Source organism: Pelophylax lessonae, assembly GCF_965119305.1.
Source record: "Pelophylax lessonae genome assembly, chromosome: 13".
NCBI lineage: Eukaryota > Metazoa > Chordata > Amphibia > Anura > Ranidae > Pelophylax > Pelophylax lessonae.
The window spans coordinates 13,148,903-13,163,425 of record NC_138780.1 but is presented as its reverse complement, the minus strand read 5'-3'; the positions used below and the strand labels follow the sequence as shown (position 1 = coordinate 13,163,425).

Below are 14,523 nucleotides of genomic sequence, written 5' to 3'. Positions count from 1 at the left end.
TTCTGCTGGGAATTCATAGACTACTCTGAGGTAGGTTGCTAAAAAGGTTAGTTAGCTCTTTTTGACTCCCCTGTAATCAGCGGAGCAGTTTAGAATTGCTTTACTGGCTGCAGGTTTGGTTGTTGCTCCCTGCCTTCTGGAGGAGTCTAGGATGTAGTGGGCTGGAAAAGGCAGATCAGCAGCTTGAATATTTATGTTGTCTCAATCAATGCATGGGGAAAGGTGCCCAGTAGGTGGTTGGGGAGTACATAAATAGTATGGAGTCTGGGGCAGCTCTGTTCTTGTCCAGGAGGAGAAGTTCCCAGCCTAAAGGGCTGCTGCCCTACTGGGTAGCCCAGCTGAAATTTACAAATGCTCATCAAGGTCCCAGCTAGGTCAGAGATGGGGGGGGTCTATTCTTAGAGAGTCTTTGGATTTCACTGGGAATCTGGTCTGGAGAGCTAACGGGTGGATGTCTAGCTGATATTGGAAAGAGGCATCCAATTAGACATTGGAATTGTGAGTACAGGCCTGAATCTAGGATCTTAGACTGTGTGCTGTTTCTCCCATTGTGTACAAGTATTGCTTGGACTGGGACAGTTCTTAGAATATCTCAGTGTTACTCATTCCCTTGGATGCTACGAAAGGGACTGTACTAAGAAGCATTGACCAAGTGAAGATTGTCCTTTTATTACTGTACAGTGTTTCTGAAGTATCCCACAGCTCCCTGCGCCCCACCCAAGTTTACCCAGCAATAATTCTCAAAAAGACAAACCCTTAGACTCATCATTAAACCAGGGTGAGTAAGGCTGCCCATAGACGATGCAAATTTCTTTCCTGCAGCCATGGGTGTTAGGCCTGCCAGAGACCCCAACCGCTCCTCTGGTTTCCTGACCAGTAGTCTTGTTATCCCAGTATCAGGTGGAGGAGCAGACAGGGTCCTGCAGCTGAAATATCAGGACCACAAATGAAAGTGCAACCAGTAAACTTAGGGTTCAGCAAATACGAAAATGACTCGCGGTTAGGAGTAGGTCAAGAACCAGACCCCAAGGGAGCAAAGTCCAGAAGAATAGTCCAGAGCAAGCCAAGTTTGATAGCCAGAGCCGGTAAGTCCAAAGGGGTGATCCAAAGAGAGGTCAAGAGCAAGCCATTGTTGATAGCCAGAGCCAGTACAGTCCAAGGGGGTGAGCCGAAGAGAGGTCAAGGTAAGCCAAGGTCAGCAACAAGAACAGAACATACACAGCAGACAAACAGGAAGCAAAACCTATACTAAGGCACCAGTAGGAAGTGGAAGAGGGTATTTATGGGTAGTAGGATTAGATAACTTACCACAGCTGGCCACTGGGTGGAGCAAACGTTAAATACCAAAAGGTAGGTGAAAGAGAAGCTTGCTCAGAATAGGAATCCTCCCATGGCCCAGACAGTAGGGAGACGATCCAGAACACAACAGGACACCAGATCGAATCCCGGCCAAAGCATGACAATGGTTTTCAGGAAAGAAATTTGCACGATTCCCCTATCAGCACATACAGCTCTGACAGGGGTATCCCTCCTGCTGAGACATTGTCTTCTCGTGGCGGGGGGGGGGGCAGGAGCAGGTGGTGGGGAAAGCCAAGAGAAGGCAGTGATTATCGCTAGTGGCTATAGCAAAGAACCTACGGCAATCAGCTGCCCTTGCAGGGTTGAATACTAAATTACTGTTCTTTCTTTTTGATGACCCTACAGTCACTCCTCAAGCTGCCTTCTTCCCCTCATTTAGAGGGGTGTTGTCAGGAACGCTCCCTGTGCACACTGAAGTGCGCAGGCGTGAACCTCCCATTTGCCCATTTAATGGCTAGCAGGCGTTCGCCAATGCGCGACGGACGTGACCCGGGCACGTAGGCGCACGCAATGACCTTTTTAATCTTGGCGCCCAAACAGCCTATTTAAGGATGGCTGGTTCATTTACACTTTGCTGTCTTGTCTGCAGCTTCTCCTGTGTTCCTGGAACTGAGACCTGTTGTATCCAGTTTGATTCCTGTTTGAACTCCTGGCTTGTCCCCTCACCTGCTGCCCGCCCTGACCTCAGCTTGTTTGTGACCACTCTTCCGCCTTATCCTTGTCTGTTTATCTGCCACCAGATCCGGACCTGTTCACCTCCTGGCGGGGCAACCCTGAGGACCGTGACCTGGTGCTATACACTCAGCGAAATCCATCCTCACCATCAGAGGCTCTGGTGAGGACCGGTTGGCACTTAGATTCCACACCTCAGGTTTGCCTGTGTCTGCTGCCTGGGTGACTCGTCTGTGCTTCATCCCTCGGTGAGCTAGAGGTTGCCCTCTGCACGTCAGGCTCGCCTCCAGAGTCCTGACAGGTGTTTACTTCACCCAACTGCTGTGAAATAGAAGTTTAACGTGTGGTACATACAGTATTCATGGTTAGACTTTATTATCACAGCATTCATTCCTCCAATTCATGCTTTGGGTGTCCAAAACGAAAATTTTAGGGCTTGTCGAAAGTTATCAACATGAAGCACTCTCTTTTGGACCTCTTAGAGAATCCACTTTTAAGACCTTTCCCCCACCATTCCTTGCTTTAGGCACATCATTTTGATTTCTCGCTTCCTCTACTATAAGTGTTCAGCAATGACCAAAGCCTGAATAATCAACTGTAGATGGACCGGCTGTCAGAAAGTCTTCCAATTTTTTTTTCTTAACCCCAGGCAGACCTTGGCACGTCCTACAACAGACCACAGAGTGATGACATGCTGATAACTGCAGTTGGTAAAGCAGGAAACTGACACCATTTTTTTGGCCTAATCTTAGGGAGTTAAAGTATAACTAAAGGCTAAACTTTTTTTTTTTTTTTTTTTTTTTTTTTTTTTTTTTTAGTTTTGGATGAAGTGAAGAAGGATTGGACCCCCTGTCAGTTTTTAGTTTTTATTGTTTTCTCTGTCCCCCTTAGGGAGATTCGCCCTCTCTATTTGTCCTGTTTATCATCATCACTGAAAGAGAAAATCCCACATTTTGGGTTGTCCCCAGAAAAGTAATAGAGGTAAAATCTTGCAATGGGGATACAAGTTTTAGTGACCTGAAGGTCCCCAAGATATTCCCTTAATTTGCAAGGATTTCCTCTAACTTTCTGTTTTGGCTATGGGACAGGAAATGAAGGGAAATATCCCCTAATGGGACAAATATGGTGAAAATAAACCATACAGAGGTTATAACCTTCCATTACTTCATCCAAAATGGAAAAAAAAAAAAGTTTTCCCTATAGTTTTACTTTAAAAACATTTTTTTTTATATCAGGAAGGAGTTTTTTTCTTTCCCTCATTGGGCAAAATTGGCAGCACTTGGCCTTGGTTTCTTCCTTGCCTTCTTTTAAGCCAAAAATTGTGGTTTGGTTTTGTTCCTCAGCCTAATTCACTGAAGTAACAAAGTCTTTAGTTTTGAACACCATGTGTTTCCTTATATCCTATGCTCCCGAAGTAACTAAGTAGTAACTAAATAATTGATTAAACATTTGAAATATTGTTAAAATTTCATCCATTGACCTATTTTGCTTTGATGTTCTAGTTTGAGTGATAATGCCCTCACGAGCAGCTCTTGTTCTCAGTTGGCATCTGGAATCGAAAGGAACCAGACCCTGAGGGCACTTGATGTATCTTACAACAGTCTTGTTGGTGCTGACTTCGACGACTTGATCACAAATCTGTCCAGCCCCCTTTGCCAGATAGAAGAACTGAGGTGAATATATTAGATTCATAAACATTCAAATAATTAATGCAATATGAATCAGACACAGAGCTATCTCAAATGTTATTATGGGTCTTGGCTTTAAGACTTTTTGGTGTATATTTTATCATATTCTCTAAATCAGTTGTAATCTCCTTTTTTATTGTTGACACGTGTACCAAAATAATAGATACATTATTGCCTCGTTTCCACTGAGCGGTACGGTTCTGTTCGGTACGGTATGCAATTTTTGCCGTTTCCATGGTCAAAAGTTGTGAATGGTACCATAGTTCCGAACCGTACCATACCACTTTTTTGGGACCCTTTCGATGGGGTATCAAGCAAATTAGTACCGTACCAACAGGGTGAAGCTACACTGTTAAGGTACTGTTGAGCTGAGGTACTGTTGGCGGTGGAAACGCAAGCCTGATCAAGGTGTATCGCTCCGAACTGTACTGAACTGTACCGAACCAAACCGTACCGCTCAGTGGAAACGAGGCAATATGTCCATCAGTTTGGGGACACCTGACCAAGCCCATTAGACACCCAAAACCATGGCCATTAATGTTGGGCACCTCTTTGCAGTCTACACTGTTCTGGGTGGGCATTACGCTAGATTTTGGAGAGTACCTGGGGGTATTTGCGTTCCATTTAGCCAAAAGAACCTTTGTGAGGTCAAGTACTGAATTAGGACAAGAAGACCTGGCTCACAATTAGAGTTCCAATTCTTTCTGAAGGTGTTCAGTAGGGTTGGGGTCAGGTCTCTAGGTAGGTCACTTGAGTCCCTCCACATTAAACTGGTCAAACTATGTCTTTATAGAGTTGGCCACCATTTACGAGGGCAGGCACTGACGTTAGATGAGAAGACCTGGCTTGCCATCAACATTCTAATAATTCCAAAACTGTTCAGTAGGGTTGAGGTCAGGTCTCTATGTATATCACTTGAGTCCCTCCATACCAAACTGGTCAAGCCATGTCTTTATGGAGCCAGCCACCATTTATGTGGTCAGGTACTGATGTTGGATGAGACCAGGTTCTCCATCAATGTTCCAATTCATAGGGCCGCAATGCATTGAGGTCCGGTCTCTATGTATAGGCTGATCGTGATCAGTGTAGTAGCCGGGAGGCTTCTGCGTTCCACGGCTCAGGCTCTGAAACCGGAAGTGACGTTAGACGTTAGACTCCACCGTACGTGTTTCGTCATCGGACGTCTGCTGGAGCGTCTCTATGTAGGTCACTTGCGTCCCTCTACACCAAACTGTTCAAACCATGTCTTTATGGAGCTGGCCATCATTTATGAGGGCAGGTACTGATGTCGAATAAGAAGACCTGGCTTGAAATCAATGTTCTAATTAATTCCAAAGGTGTTCAGTAGGGTTGAGGTCAGGTCTTTATGTATATTACTTGAGTTCCCTCCATACAAAACTGGTCAAACCATGTCTTTATGGAGCTGACCACCAATTATGAGATCAGGTACTGATGTTGGATGAGACCAGGTTCGCAATCAATGTTCCAATTAATTCAAAAGGTGTTCAGTAGGGTTGCAGTCAGGTCTCTGTGAAGGCCATTCGAGTTCCTCCACACCAAACTAGTCGAACAATGTCTTTATATAACTGACCTTGTGCAGCTATACTCAATTTTGATGGTTGTCCACATACACTTTGCTATATATTGGAAGTGTCCTCACTGTCCCAGTTGAAGCTTTTACTGTATGTACTTTACATCTGACTCAGTGCTAAAATGTGAAAATTGATAAGTTGATGTCTTCGAGACATGTTTTAATTACTGACATTGGATTAAATTATTCCTTTCTTTTGCAGTTTAAGAGGCACTGGTCTAACAAACAGTTCCTGCCCTCAGCTGGCATCGGTGATAAAGTATAATCAGGCCCTACGGAAGTTTGATTTGTCCTACAACAATCTTGAGGGTCCCAACTTTGCCAATCTGGTAGCAGCTTTGTCAAATCCATCATGCAGGCTGGAAGAATTACTGTAAGTATAAATGGGTTGCATATAAAAAAAAGTGCTTTAAGTGTTAATAAAACCCAAACTTTTTAATAGTTTTATCCTTAAAACAGCGAGTAGGCAGAGTAAAAAGTGCTCAACATTACTACAATTCTATAAAGTAAAACAAAAACCTGGTTGATCCTGCAAATTCTTTTCACTGCCTTTCTTTCAATGTCCCCGCTGCTGCATCCAATTGTTTGGCTCTAGCATGGCCACCTGTATTGTGCATGCTCTCTTTTCTGGTAGGGGAAGCCATTCACCTGACTTCTTTTCCCAGTTTAGCTGCCCCACATGACTATGTCGTCATCTTTATGGGCTCCAAATTAATTATTGACCAGCCCTCCCTTTCTCCTCCTCCATGCCTACATCATTTGGGGGTGTAGGCCCCGTAACGTGATACACGATAAACAAAAGGGAGGGGTTCGTTTATTATTGTGATTGCCCACATTTCCTACACAAATGGGAATTGGGTGGAGAGCAGTGGCGGCCCGTCCATTGGGGCCGCTGGGGCGACGCCCGCCCTATCCATGCGTCCGGCCCCCTAATCTACATGCAGGTCGCCGGTTGCATGGATTCCAATAGGGGATTTTTTTTTTTTTTTAAGCACGTGATTAGAGCCAGAGGCTCTAATAGGCTTCAAAAAAGGGTGGGCTCGGAGCGCAAATGAATATTCGCTATTATCACACTGATTTTCCTTCCAGCCAATCAGAAAGCAGGTGCTGAGACCCCTTTCCTGATTGGCTGAAAAGAGAAGCGATTTTACTGGCCATTGGCCAGTTAAGAGGGAGGAGACGTACGGCCGGAGGAGACTCAAAGCCGCTCGGGGAAGTAGGAGGTAAGGATGCTGGCTGTCCCGCTGGGCAGCCAGCCAGCCTGCCATCCATCCTGGGAGGGGTGGTAGATTTGACTGCTCCGGTCATCCCACGGGAGGGTGTAGGTTTTGCCGCCCCCCCAAATTTTCATGCACCAGCCGCTGGTGGAGAGTAATATCTATCTACAAAATATCGGCACAATCCCCTGAGAGTAAACCAAATCTGACAGGGAGAAACCCTGCAGACAAGGGAAATGAGGATTTTAATGTGCCCAAAAAGTGAAAGAAAATCAAATCATAAAAAAAATATACAGATTTTATTAAAAAAAAGATCAAAAAATCAACACATAAAAATACAGCATATAAGAGGTGTATCACATAACACAACACATCCTACAGTGCGGTGGATCGGCACGTTTCACCCACAATCTGGGCTTCCTCAGGATCCAGATGGTGTTATAGACTTTTCAAAAATATACACCCTATATAAAAGCACAACAAATACTTGACTGATTGGTCTAGGCAGGGAAGAGACATATAAAATCCCTACAGAAAGTCTTTACACATACAGGGATATATGCAGTGAAAAATAAAGGACAGATAAACCCAAAAATCAAAAAGCATGTATTTTCTAGGCATCTCCTGGGACATAAGGTGTCCAGTAAGGAGAAAAGTCCCGTGTCAGAAGATAATAACGCCAACAAACGCCCCTGCCTCAGACAGACCAGCCCGATCTATATGAAAAGTCTATGAAAAGTCTTTAACACATCCGGATTCTGAGGAAGCCCAGATTGTGGGCGAAACATGTCGATCCACCGCACAGTAGGATGTGTTGTGTTATGTGATACACCTCTTATATGCTGAATTTTTATGTGTTGATTATCTTGTTTTCAATAAAATTTGTACATTTTTTATGATTTGTTTTTCTTTCACATATTGGGCACATTAAAATCCCCATGTTCCTCGTCTGCAGGGTTTCTCCCTGTCAGTATTGGTTTACGCATTTTCTACACACTGTCATTGGATTCCTGTGTGCACTTCCTCCAGCTTGTTCCCTGTGGCTGGCAGTGAACATATGAGGTATCAGTGGAGGGAATAGTGCCCCATCATTGGTGTCAGTGGGAGGAATAGTGCCAAATCATTGGTGTCAGTGGGAGGAATAGTGCCCCATCATTGGTATCAGTGGAGGGAATAGTGCCCTGTCATTGGTGTCAGTGGGAGGAATAGTGCCCCATCATTGGTGTCAGTGGGAGGAATAGTGCCCCATCATTGGTATCAGTGGAGGGAATAGTGCTCTGTCATTGGTGTCAGTGGGGGGAATAGTGCCCCATCATTGGTGTCAGTGGAGGGAATAGTGCCCCATCATTGGTGTCAGTGGGAGGAATAGTGCCCCATCATTGGTATCAGTGGGAGGAATAGTGCCCCATCATTGGTATCAGAGGGAGGAATAGTGCCCCATCATTGGTATCAGTGGGGGGAATAGTGCCCCATCATTGGTATCAGTGGGAGGAATAGTGCTCCATCATTGGTATCAGTGGGAGGAATAGTGCCCCATCATTGGTGTCAGTGGGAGGAATATTGCCCCCTCATTGGTGTCAGTGGGAGGAATAGTGCCCCATCATTGGTATCAGTGGGAGGAATAGTGCCCCATCATTGGTGTCAGTGGGAGGAATAGTGCCCCATCATTGGTGTCAGTGGGGGGAATAGTGCCCCATCATTGGTGTCAGTGGGAGGAATAGTGTCCCATCATTGGTATCAGTGGGAGGAATAGTGTCCCATCATTGGTATCAGTGGAAGGAATAGTTCCCCATCATTGGTATCAGTGGGAGGAATAGTGCCCCATCATTGGTGTCAGTGGGAGGAATAGTGCCCCATCATTGGTGTCAGTGGGAGGAACGGTGTCCCATCATTGGTGTCAGTGGGAGGAATAGTGTCCCATCATTGGTGTCAGTGGGAGGAATAGTGCCCCATCATTGGTATCATTGGGAGGAATAGTGCGCCATCATTAGTATCAGTGGGAGGAATAGTGCCCCATCATTGGTATCAGTGGTAGGAATAGTGCCCCATCATTGGTATCAGTGGGAGGAATAGTGTCCCATCATTGGTGTCAGTGGGAGGAATAGTGTCCCATCATTGGTGTCAGTGGGAGGAATAGTGCCCCATCATTGGTATCAGTGGGAGGAATAGTGCCCCATCATTGGTGTCAGTGGGGGGAATAGTGCCCCATCATTGGTGTCAGTGGGAGGAATAGTGTCCCATCATTGGTATCAGTGGGAGGAATAGAGTCCCATCATTGGTATCAGTGGGAGGAATAGTGCCCCATCATTGGTATCAGTGGTAGGAATAGTGCCCCATCATTGGTATCAGTGGGAGGAATAGTGTCCCATCATTGGTGTCAGTGGGAGGAATAGTGTCCCATCATTGGTATCAGTGGGAGGAATAGTGTCCCATCATTGGTGTCAGTGGGAGGAATAGTGCCCCATCATTGGTGTCAGTGGGGGGAATAGTGCCCCATCATTGGTGTCAGTGGGAGGAATAGTGTCCCATCATTGGTATCAGTGGGAGGAATAGTGTCCCATCATTGGTATCAGTGGAAGGAATAGTTCCCCATCATTGGTATCAGTGGGAGGAATAGTGCCCCATCATTGGTATCAGTGGGAGGAATAGTGCCCCATCATTGGTGTCTGTGGGAGGAATAGTGCCTTATATCATTGGCAGAAGCAGTGCCCTAAGGGCTGGATAAAGGTTAGCAAAGGGTGGAATCCAGTCCTTGGCCTGCAGTTTGGAAATCCCTGCTTGAAAACATCAATATTAATAACTGTGCTATTGTTTTTTTTTCCTCTCACAGTATGAGATACACAGGACTTTCAGAGAGGTCGATCACCCAGTTGGCGTATGGAATAAGGGACAACCAATCCCTGAGAAGACTTGATCTGTCTGAAAACAAACTGGCTGGCGATCACTTCAGTGACCTCATCGGAGCTCTGTCCAGTCCTACCTGCAGGATAGAGGAGCTAAAGTAAGAACCCAGAAGGGGGGGGGGGGGGGCATATCAATCAAGCAGTAGATATTTCTTTAAAGCCCAACTGAAGCCTCTTGAGTTATTAACCACTTCTGAAGATTTTCCCCCTTAATGTCCAGGCCATGTTTTGCGATTCGGCACTGCGTTACTTTAACGGACAATTGCGCGGTTGTGCGACACTGTACCCAAATAATATTGACGTCCTTTCTTTTCCCCGCAAATAGAGCTTTCTTTTGGTGGAATTTGATCACCTGTGCGATTTATTATATAAACAAAAAAAGAGCGACAATTCTAAAAAAAAAACAAAAAAAAATCATTTTTTTTTTCACATTTTGCTATATAACATTCAAAATATTTTTTTTTGTTTTTATAAACAAAAAAAAAGTGACAATTATGAAAAAAAAAAAAAAACAATATTGTAAAACAAAATGTAAAAATCAAATTTTTTTTAACATTTTAGGCCAATTTGTTTTCTGCTACATATTTTTGGTAAAAAAAAAAAATAAAAAAATCCCAAAAAGCGTATTTTAATTGGTTTGCACAAAAGTTGTTGCCTCTACTAACTACGGGAAAGATTTATGTCATTATTATTGTTTTTTTTTTTACTAGTAATGGCAGCGATCTGCGACATTGTGGTGGACAGATCAAACCTTAATATATTGATATCTGTTCTCCATGGATGATAACTTCAAATTCATTATAAGGCCGGACATAAAATATGAATAGATAAATATAAAATATAATTTGTTTCTGCTTTTCGTAGGCTGTGTGGTATCAATCTGATCGACGAGCAAGTGCCGTTATTGGTACGGCTGAGTAATAACAGGAGTCTCAAGCATCTGGAGTTTAGTAGCAAATTGGTTTCCGACAGAAGTGCCGGTTACATCAGGGAGCTAATACGAACCTCGCCCAGCCTGCAATACATCAGGTGCGTCCTATGGGCTGTATTAGTCGCGGGGGGACAATGGGGGTCTTATATCTTGGAGTAACCTAGTCAGTTATCTGATGTTCTACCCAGTGTTCTACCCATTCTCATTTAAGCCTATGTACTAGGGATCGACCGAATATCGGCAAGGCTGATATATCGAGGGCCGATATGCACTTTCCCCGATGTATCGGAATCGGCCCCGGAGGTTACTGATATTGCCGATATTGTCGTGACGTCATTGCGTATGTTGCGCCACGCACCTCCGTGCACTGGGACAGTTTCTGCCTTCTTAGACCGCCTCCCTCGGCCTCGTCTGGAGTCTCGGGACAGTGACTACAGTGCACACAGTGTGTTTAGCACAGCCGTCACATACATACACCCACCCACAGCTGCCCGGTGCCAGCCAGCCACCCACACACCCACAGGCCTGTACCAGCCAACCACCCACCACACAGGGTGCCAACCAGCCACCCACCACAGGGTGCCAGCCACCACAGGGTGCCAGCCAGCTACCTACTACAGGGTGCCAGCCAGCCAGCCACCCACCACAGGGTGCCAGCCAGCCAGCCACCACAGGGTGCCAGCCAGCCAACCACCCCCACAGGGTGCCAGCCACCCACCTACTACAGGGTGCCAGCCAGCCAGCCACCCACCACAGGGTACCAACCAGCCACCCACCAATGGATGACAGCCAGCCACCCACCAAAGAGTGCCAGCCAGCCACCCACCACAGGGTGCCAGCCCGCCACCCACCAAAGGGTGCCAGCCACCCACCACAGGGTGCCAGCCACCCACCCACCAAAGGGTGCCAGCCAGCCACCCACCACAGGGTACCAGTCAGCCACCCACCAAAGGGTGCCAGCCAGCACAGTAACAGATTTGTGTCGAAAATTGTGTTTATTTTGCAAAACTTTAAATGTTCAAAATATTGATACCGATATGCAATGGCCAAAAAATCTTTATCGGTATCAGCAACGAAAAACCGATATCGGTCGATCCCTATTATGTACACCTTGACCCTGAATTACTAAAGGAGTAAAGGATGTTTAATTTCAAGGGAAATTTTCACTCTACTGAATGAGCTAAAACTGACTGAAAATGCACTTTGCAAAGCCTATGCAATTATGTGTTAGGAAAATTAAAAAAAAAAAAACAGGATTTTTGCTTTGGGTACCTAAAACTCTGGCAATGGCTCTTCCACATTTTCCGTGTGGTTGAAGGGGCAGAGCTCTGTACTGTCTACAACATTTTATGTTGTATCAAAGTTTTTTATTTTTAGTAGATATTTTATTTTTATTTTTAGTATTTTTTATTATATACTTTATATATACTTTTATTTTAGTAGATAGACAAAAAAAAAAAAAAAGACATATTTTTTTTTCTTTCTCTTATAAATCATATCAAATAACAAAAATTTAAAAATCAAATTTCTTCATAAATTTAGGCCAAAATGTATTCTGCTACATGTCTTTGCTAAAATAAATAAATAAATAAAATAAAAAAAATCCCAATAAGTGTTTATTATTAATTGGTTTGTGTGAAAGTTATAGCGTCTACAAATTATGAGATATATATGCTGGAATTTTTATTTATTTATTTATTTTTATACTAATAATGGCGGCGATCAGTGACTTATAGTGCATCTGGCAACCTGGCACTAAATGACATTGCGTGGGAGGGAGACAAACTGACTAACTGAAACTGGCTTCACCAGTGACACTATAACAGTGATCAGTGATAATACTATACACTGTCACTCTACTAATGACACTGACTGGGAAGGGGGTTAACATCTCAGAGTAAGCAAGCGGTTAAGTGTGTGCCTAACAATGTGTAAAGTGTGTAATATGTGCTGCTTTGCAGGGATTGGAAACAGACACAGATCGTTCACTCTGTACAGAGCCCTGTGTGTTTGTCAACACAGGGCTCTGGGCTGTAATTGGACACAGTCGATCAGCAGGTCTCAGCCCTGAATTAATCATTGGCTGAAACCTGCTGACAAAATCTTGCTGTCAGACGTAGATCAGTGGTTATCAGCCACCAGACCATGGCCTGCTACTTCCCTTTTCCCGGGGCTACCAGCCATCTTTAGAGCTGGTAACCTACCACAGTGTCTTCCCGCTCCCATAGTGGTTCCAACCTTCTATGATTGCTCACAGTGCCCCCAGGCCCCCTGAGAACCCTCTCAGCCAGCTGCAGAGCCTCCAGCCCCCCATAATGCCCCCATCATCCAACAGTGTCCCACAGTGCCTGTAGGTGGGGTGCAGCATGGCGCGGCAGCAATACCAGACCCAGTCCAGGTGAGATGAAAGAACTTGTACTGAAATAATGCAGAGACAGTTTTTAATAAATCCGGGGGGTAGGCAACCCAACCGGAAACATTCACAGGTCCAACAACATGTAGAGAGCAGGATTCAGCCAAACTGACAGCGCCTGTTAGGAGGGGCAGAGTGAGGCTTGCCAGTCCAAGCGGTAAGATATTCAGAGAAGTCTATGCTTTCCCTCCTCATCAGGAACCTTTCCCTGTTGCTAGTTCTGTTCCTAACAGGCAGGGTACCTGTCTCTACTCTACCCACTTACAAAATGCGTGCCAAACCTGGGAGCTAGGGCCTTGAATAGGCTCTGCCTTACCCAAGATGGCTGCTAGAGTCACATGGGGTGGCAGCATCCAATTGGATATCTTCCCCCATGGCCCAGGAAACCATAGAGGAAAGCTGGAATGCAATGGATAGAGAGCCTCTCAGGTGAAACAATCAGGCAATCAGAGGTCGGGTGCACGTCCGGTCCGCGATCCAAGCAATGTAGATTCACGAAAGAAGATAGACCGCACTCCAATATGAAAGAATCAATCAATTTATTCAGATGAAGAAAATTCCAAAGTGACAATCATAGTGGACATCATGGACAAGTCGACAAACAAAGAAGCTGTTGACGCGTTTCACGAATTACATTCGCTTAATCATAACTGATTAAGTTATAACTGATTAGGTTAAGATTAAGCAAAGTTAATTTGTGAAACACGTAACTGCTTCTTTGTTTGTCGACTTGTTCATGATTGTCACTTTGGAATTTTCTTCATCTGAATAAATTGTTTGATTCTTTCATGTCGGAGTGTGATCTATCTTCTTTTGTGAAACCATAGAGGAGCCATGTTCTTCTTGACTTTCTCTCCAACTGCAATACCGCTGCAAAAGAGCACCACCTACAGTGGATAAAGTAGACTGCATCTGCCTACATGCCTCCCAACCTCTTACAGTGCCTCCTAATGCAAACAGTGCCCCCTGTCTGCTACGATGCCTTTGCCAAGCTTGCAACCTCCTGGAGAGAACCTAGCCCAGTGATGGCAAACCTTGGCACCCCAGATGTTTTGGAACTACATTTCCCATGATGCTCAACTACACTGCAGAGTACATGGGGTGCCAAGTCTGGGGTGCCAAGGTTCGCCATCACTGACCTAGCCCCTTCCAGAAACTTAATTCCTGACAAGGCCACCAAGTTTGCTGCAGAATTCCCTGACCCCCTCCCCTCCAGAAGCTCCATCCCCCCACAGTGACACCCAGCCATCCTGAATTTCAGTACATATTTTGTGTTCCCGTATTTTATTGTGTGAGTATCATTTTCTTTTTACTGTTGGGTCATGGAAAGTTTTGGAAGAATCTACTAATCCCTGATCTCCATAAGGTTGAGAAACACTGCTGTAGAGAACCCACCTGATCTCCTTCGTTAGATCCCATGTATATTTGTTGTCCTGCAAATGAGTATTTAGACTGAATTTGTAGAGGTCCGCATGCGCCCTTCTCTTGGCGCTCAATGTAAAAGCTGGCCGATTTTTATCAATACGTTCTGCAATATATGTTTGTTATGTCTAACACCTTCTTTATCTTCCTTCTAGACTCGAAATTCAAACATTGTCTGCAGAATCAAAAGAAAGCTTGAGAGAGCTGGAAAATTCCCGTCCAGAACTGAAAATTTTCATTTGGTGAAACCAAAAAACTTTGACAAATGAATCAGTATGTATGGCGGAAACATTTATAGCTTAAGGACAAGGTCATCTGGCGCCCAGG

At 44.8% G+C, this 14,523-nt stretch overlaps 1 protein-coding gene across 1 annotated transcript in view; it reads left to right on the top strand.

Moving 5' to 3' along the window:
• The window catches only part of LOC309569086 (uncharacterized protein), a gene marked incomplete at its 3' end in the record, with an annotated part of 62,855 nt that extends 48,413 nt beyond the window's left edge, over nucleotides 1-14,442 (top strand). Inside the window, exons 15-19 of the mRNA XM_082274850.1 lie at nucleotides 3,534-3,704; nucleotides 5,513-5,683; nucleotides 9,358-9,528; nucleotides 10,295-10,459; nucleotides 14,352-14,442. Coding sequence (XP_082130976.1) covers nucleotides 3,534-3,704; nucleotides 5,513-5,683; nucleotides 9,358-9,528; nucleotides 10,295-10,459; nucleotides 14,352-14,442 — 769 coding nt within the window. The remainder of the gene's footprint in view (nucleotides 1-3,533; nucleotides 3,705-5,512; nucleotides 5,684-9,357; nucleotides 9,529-10,294; nucleotides 10,460-14,351) is intronic.
• Nucleotides 14,443-14,523: the final 81 nt, after the last annotated feature.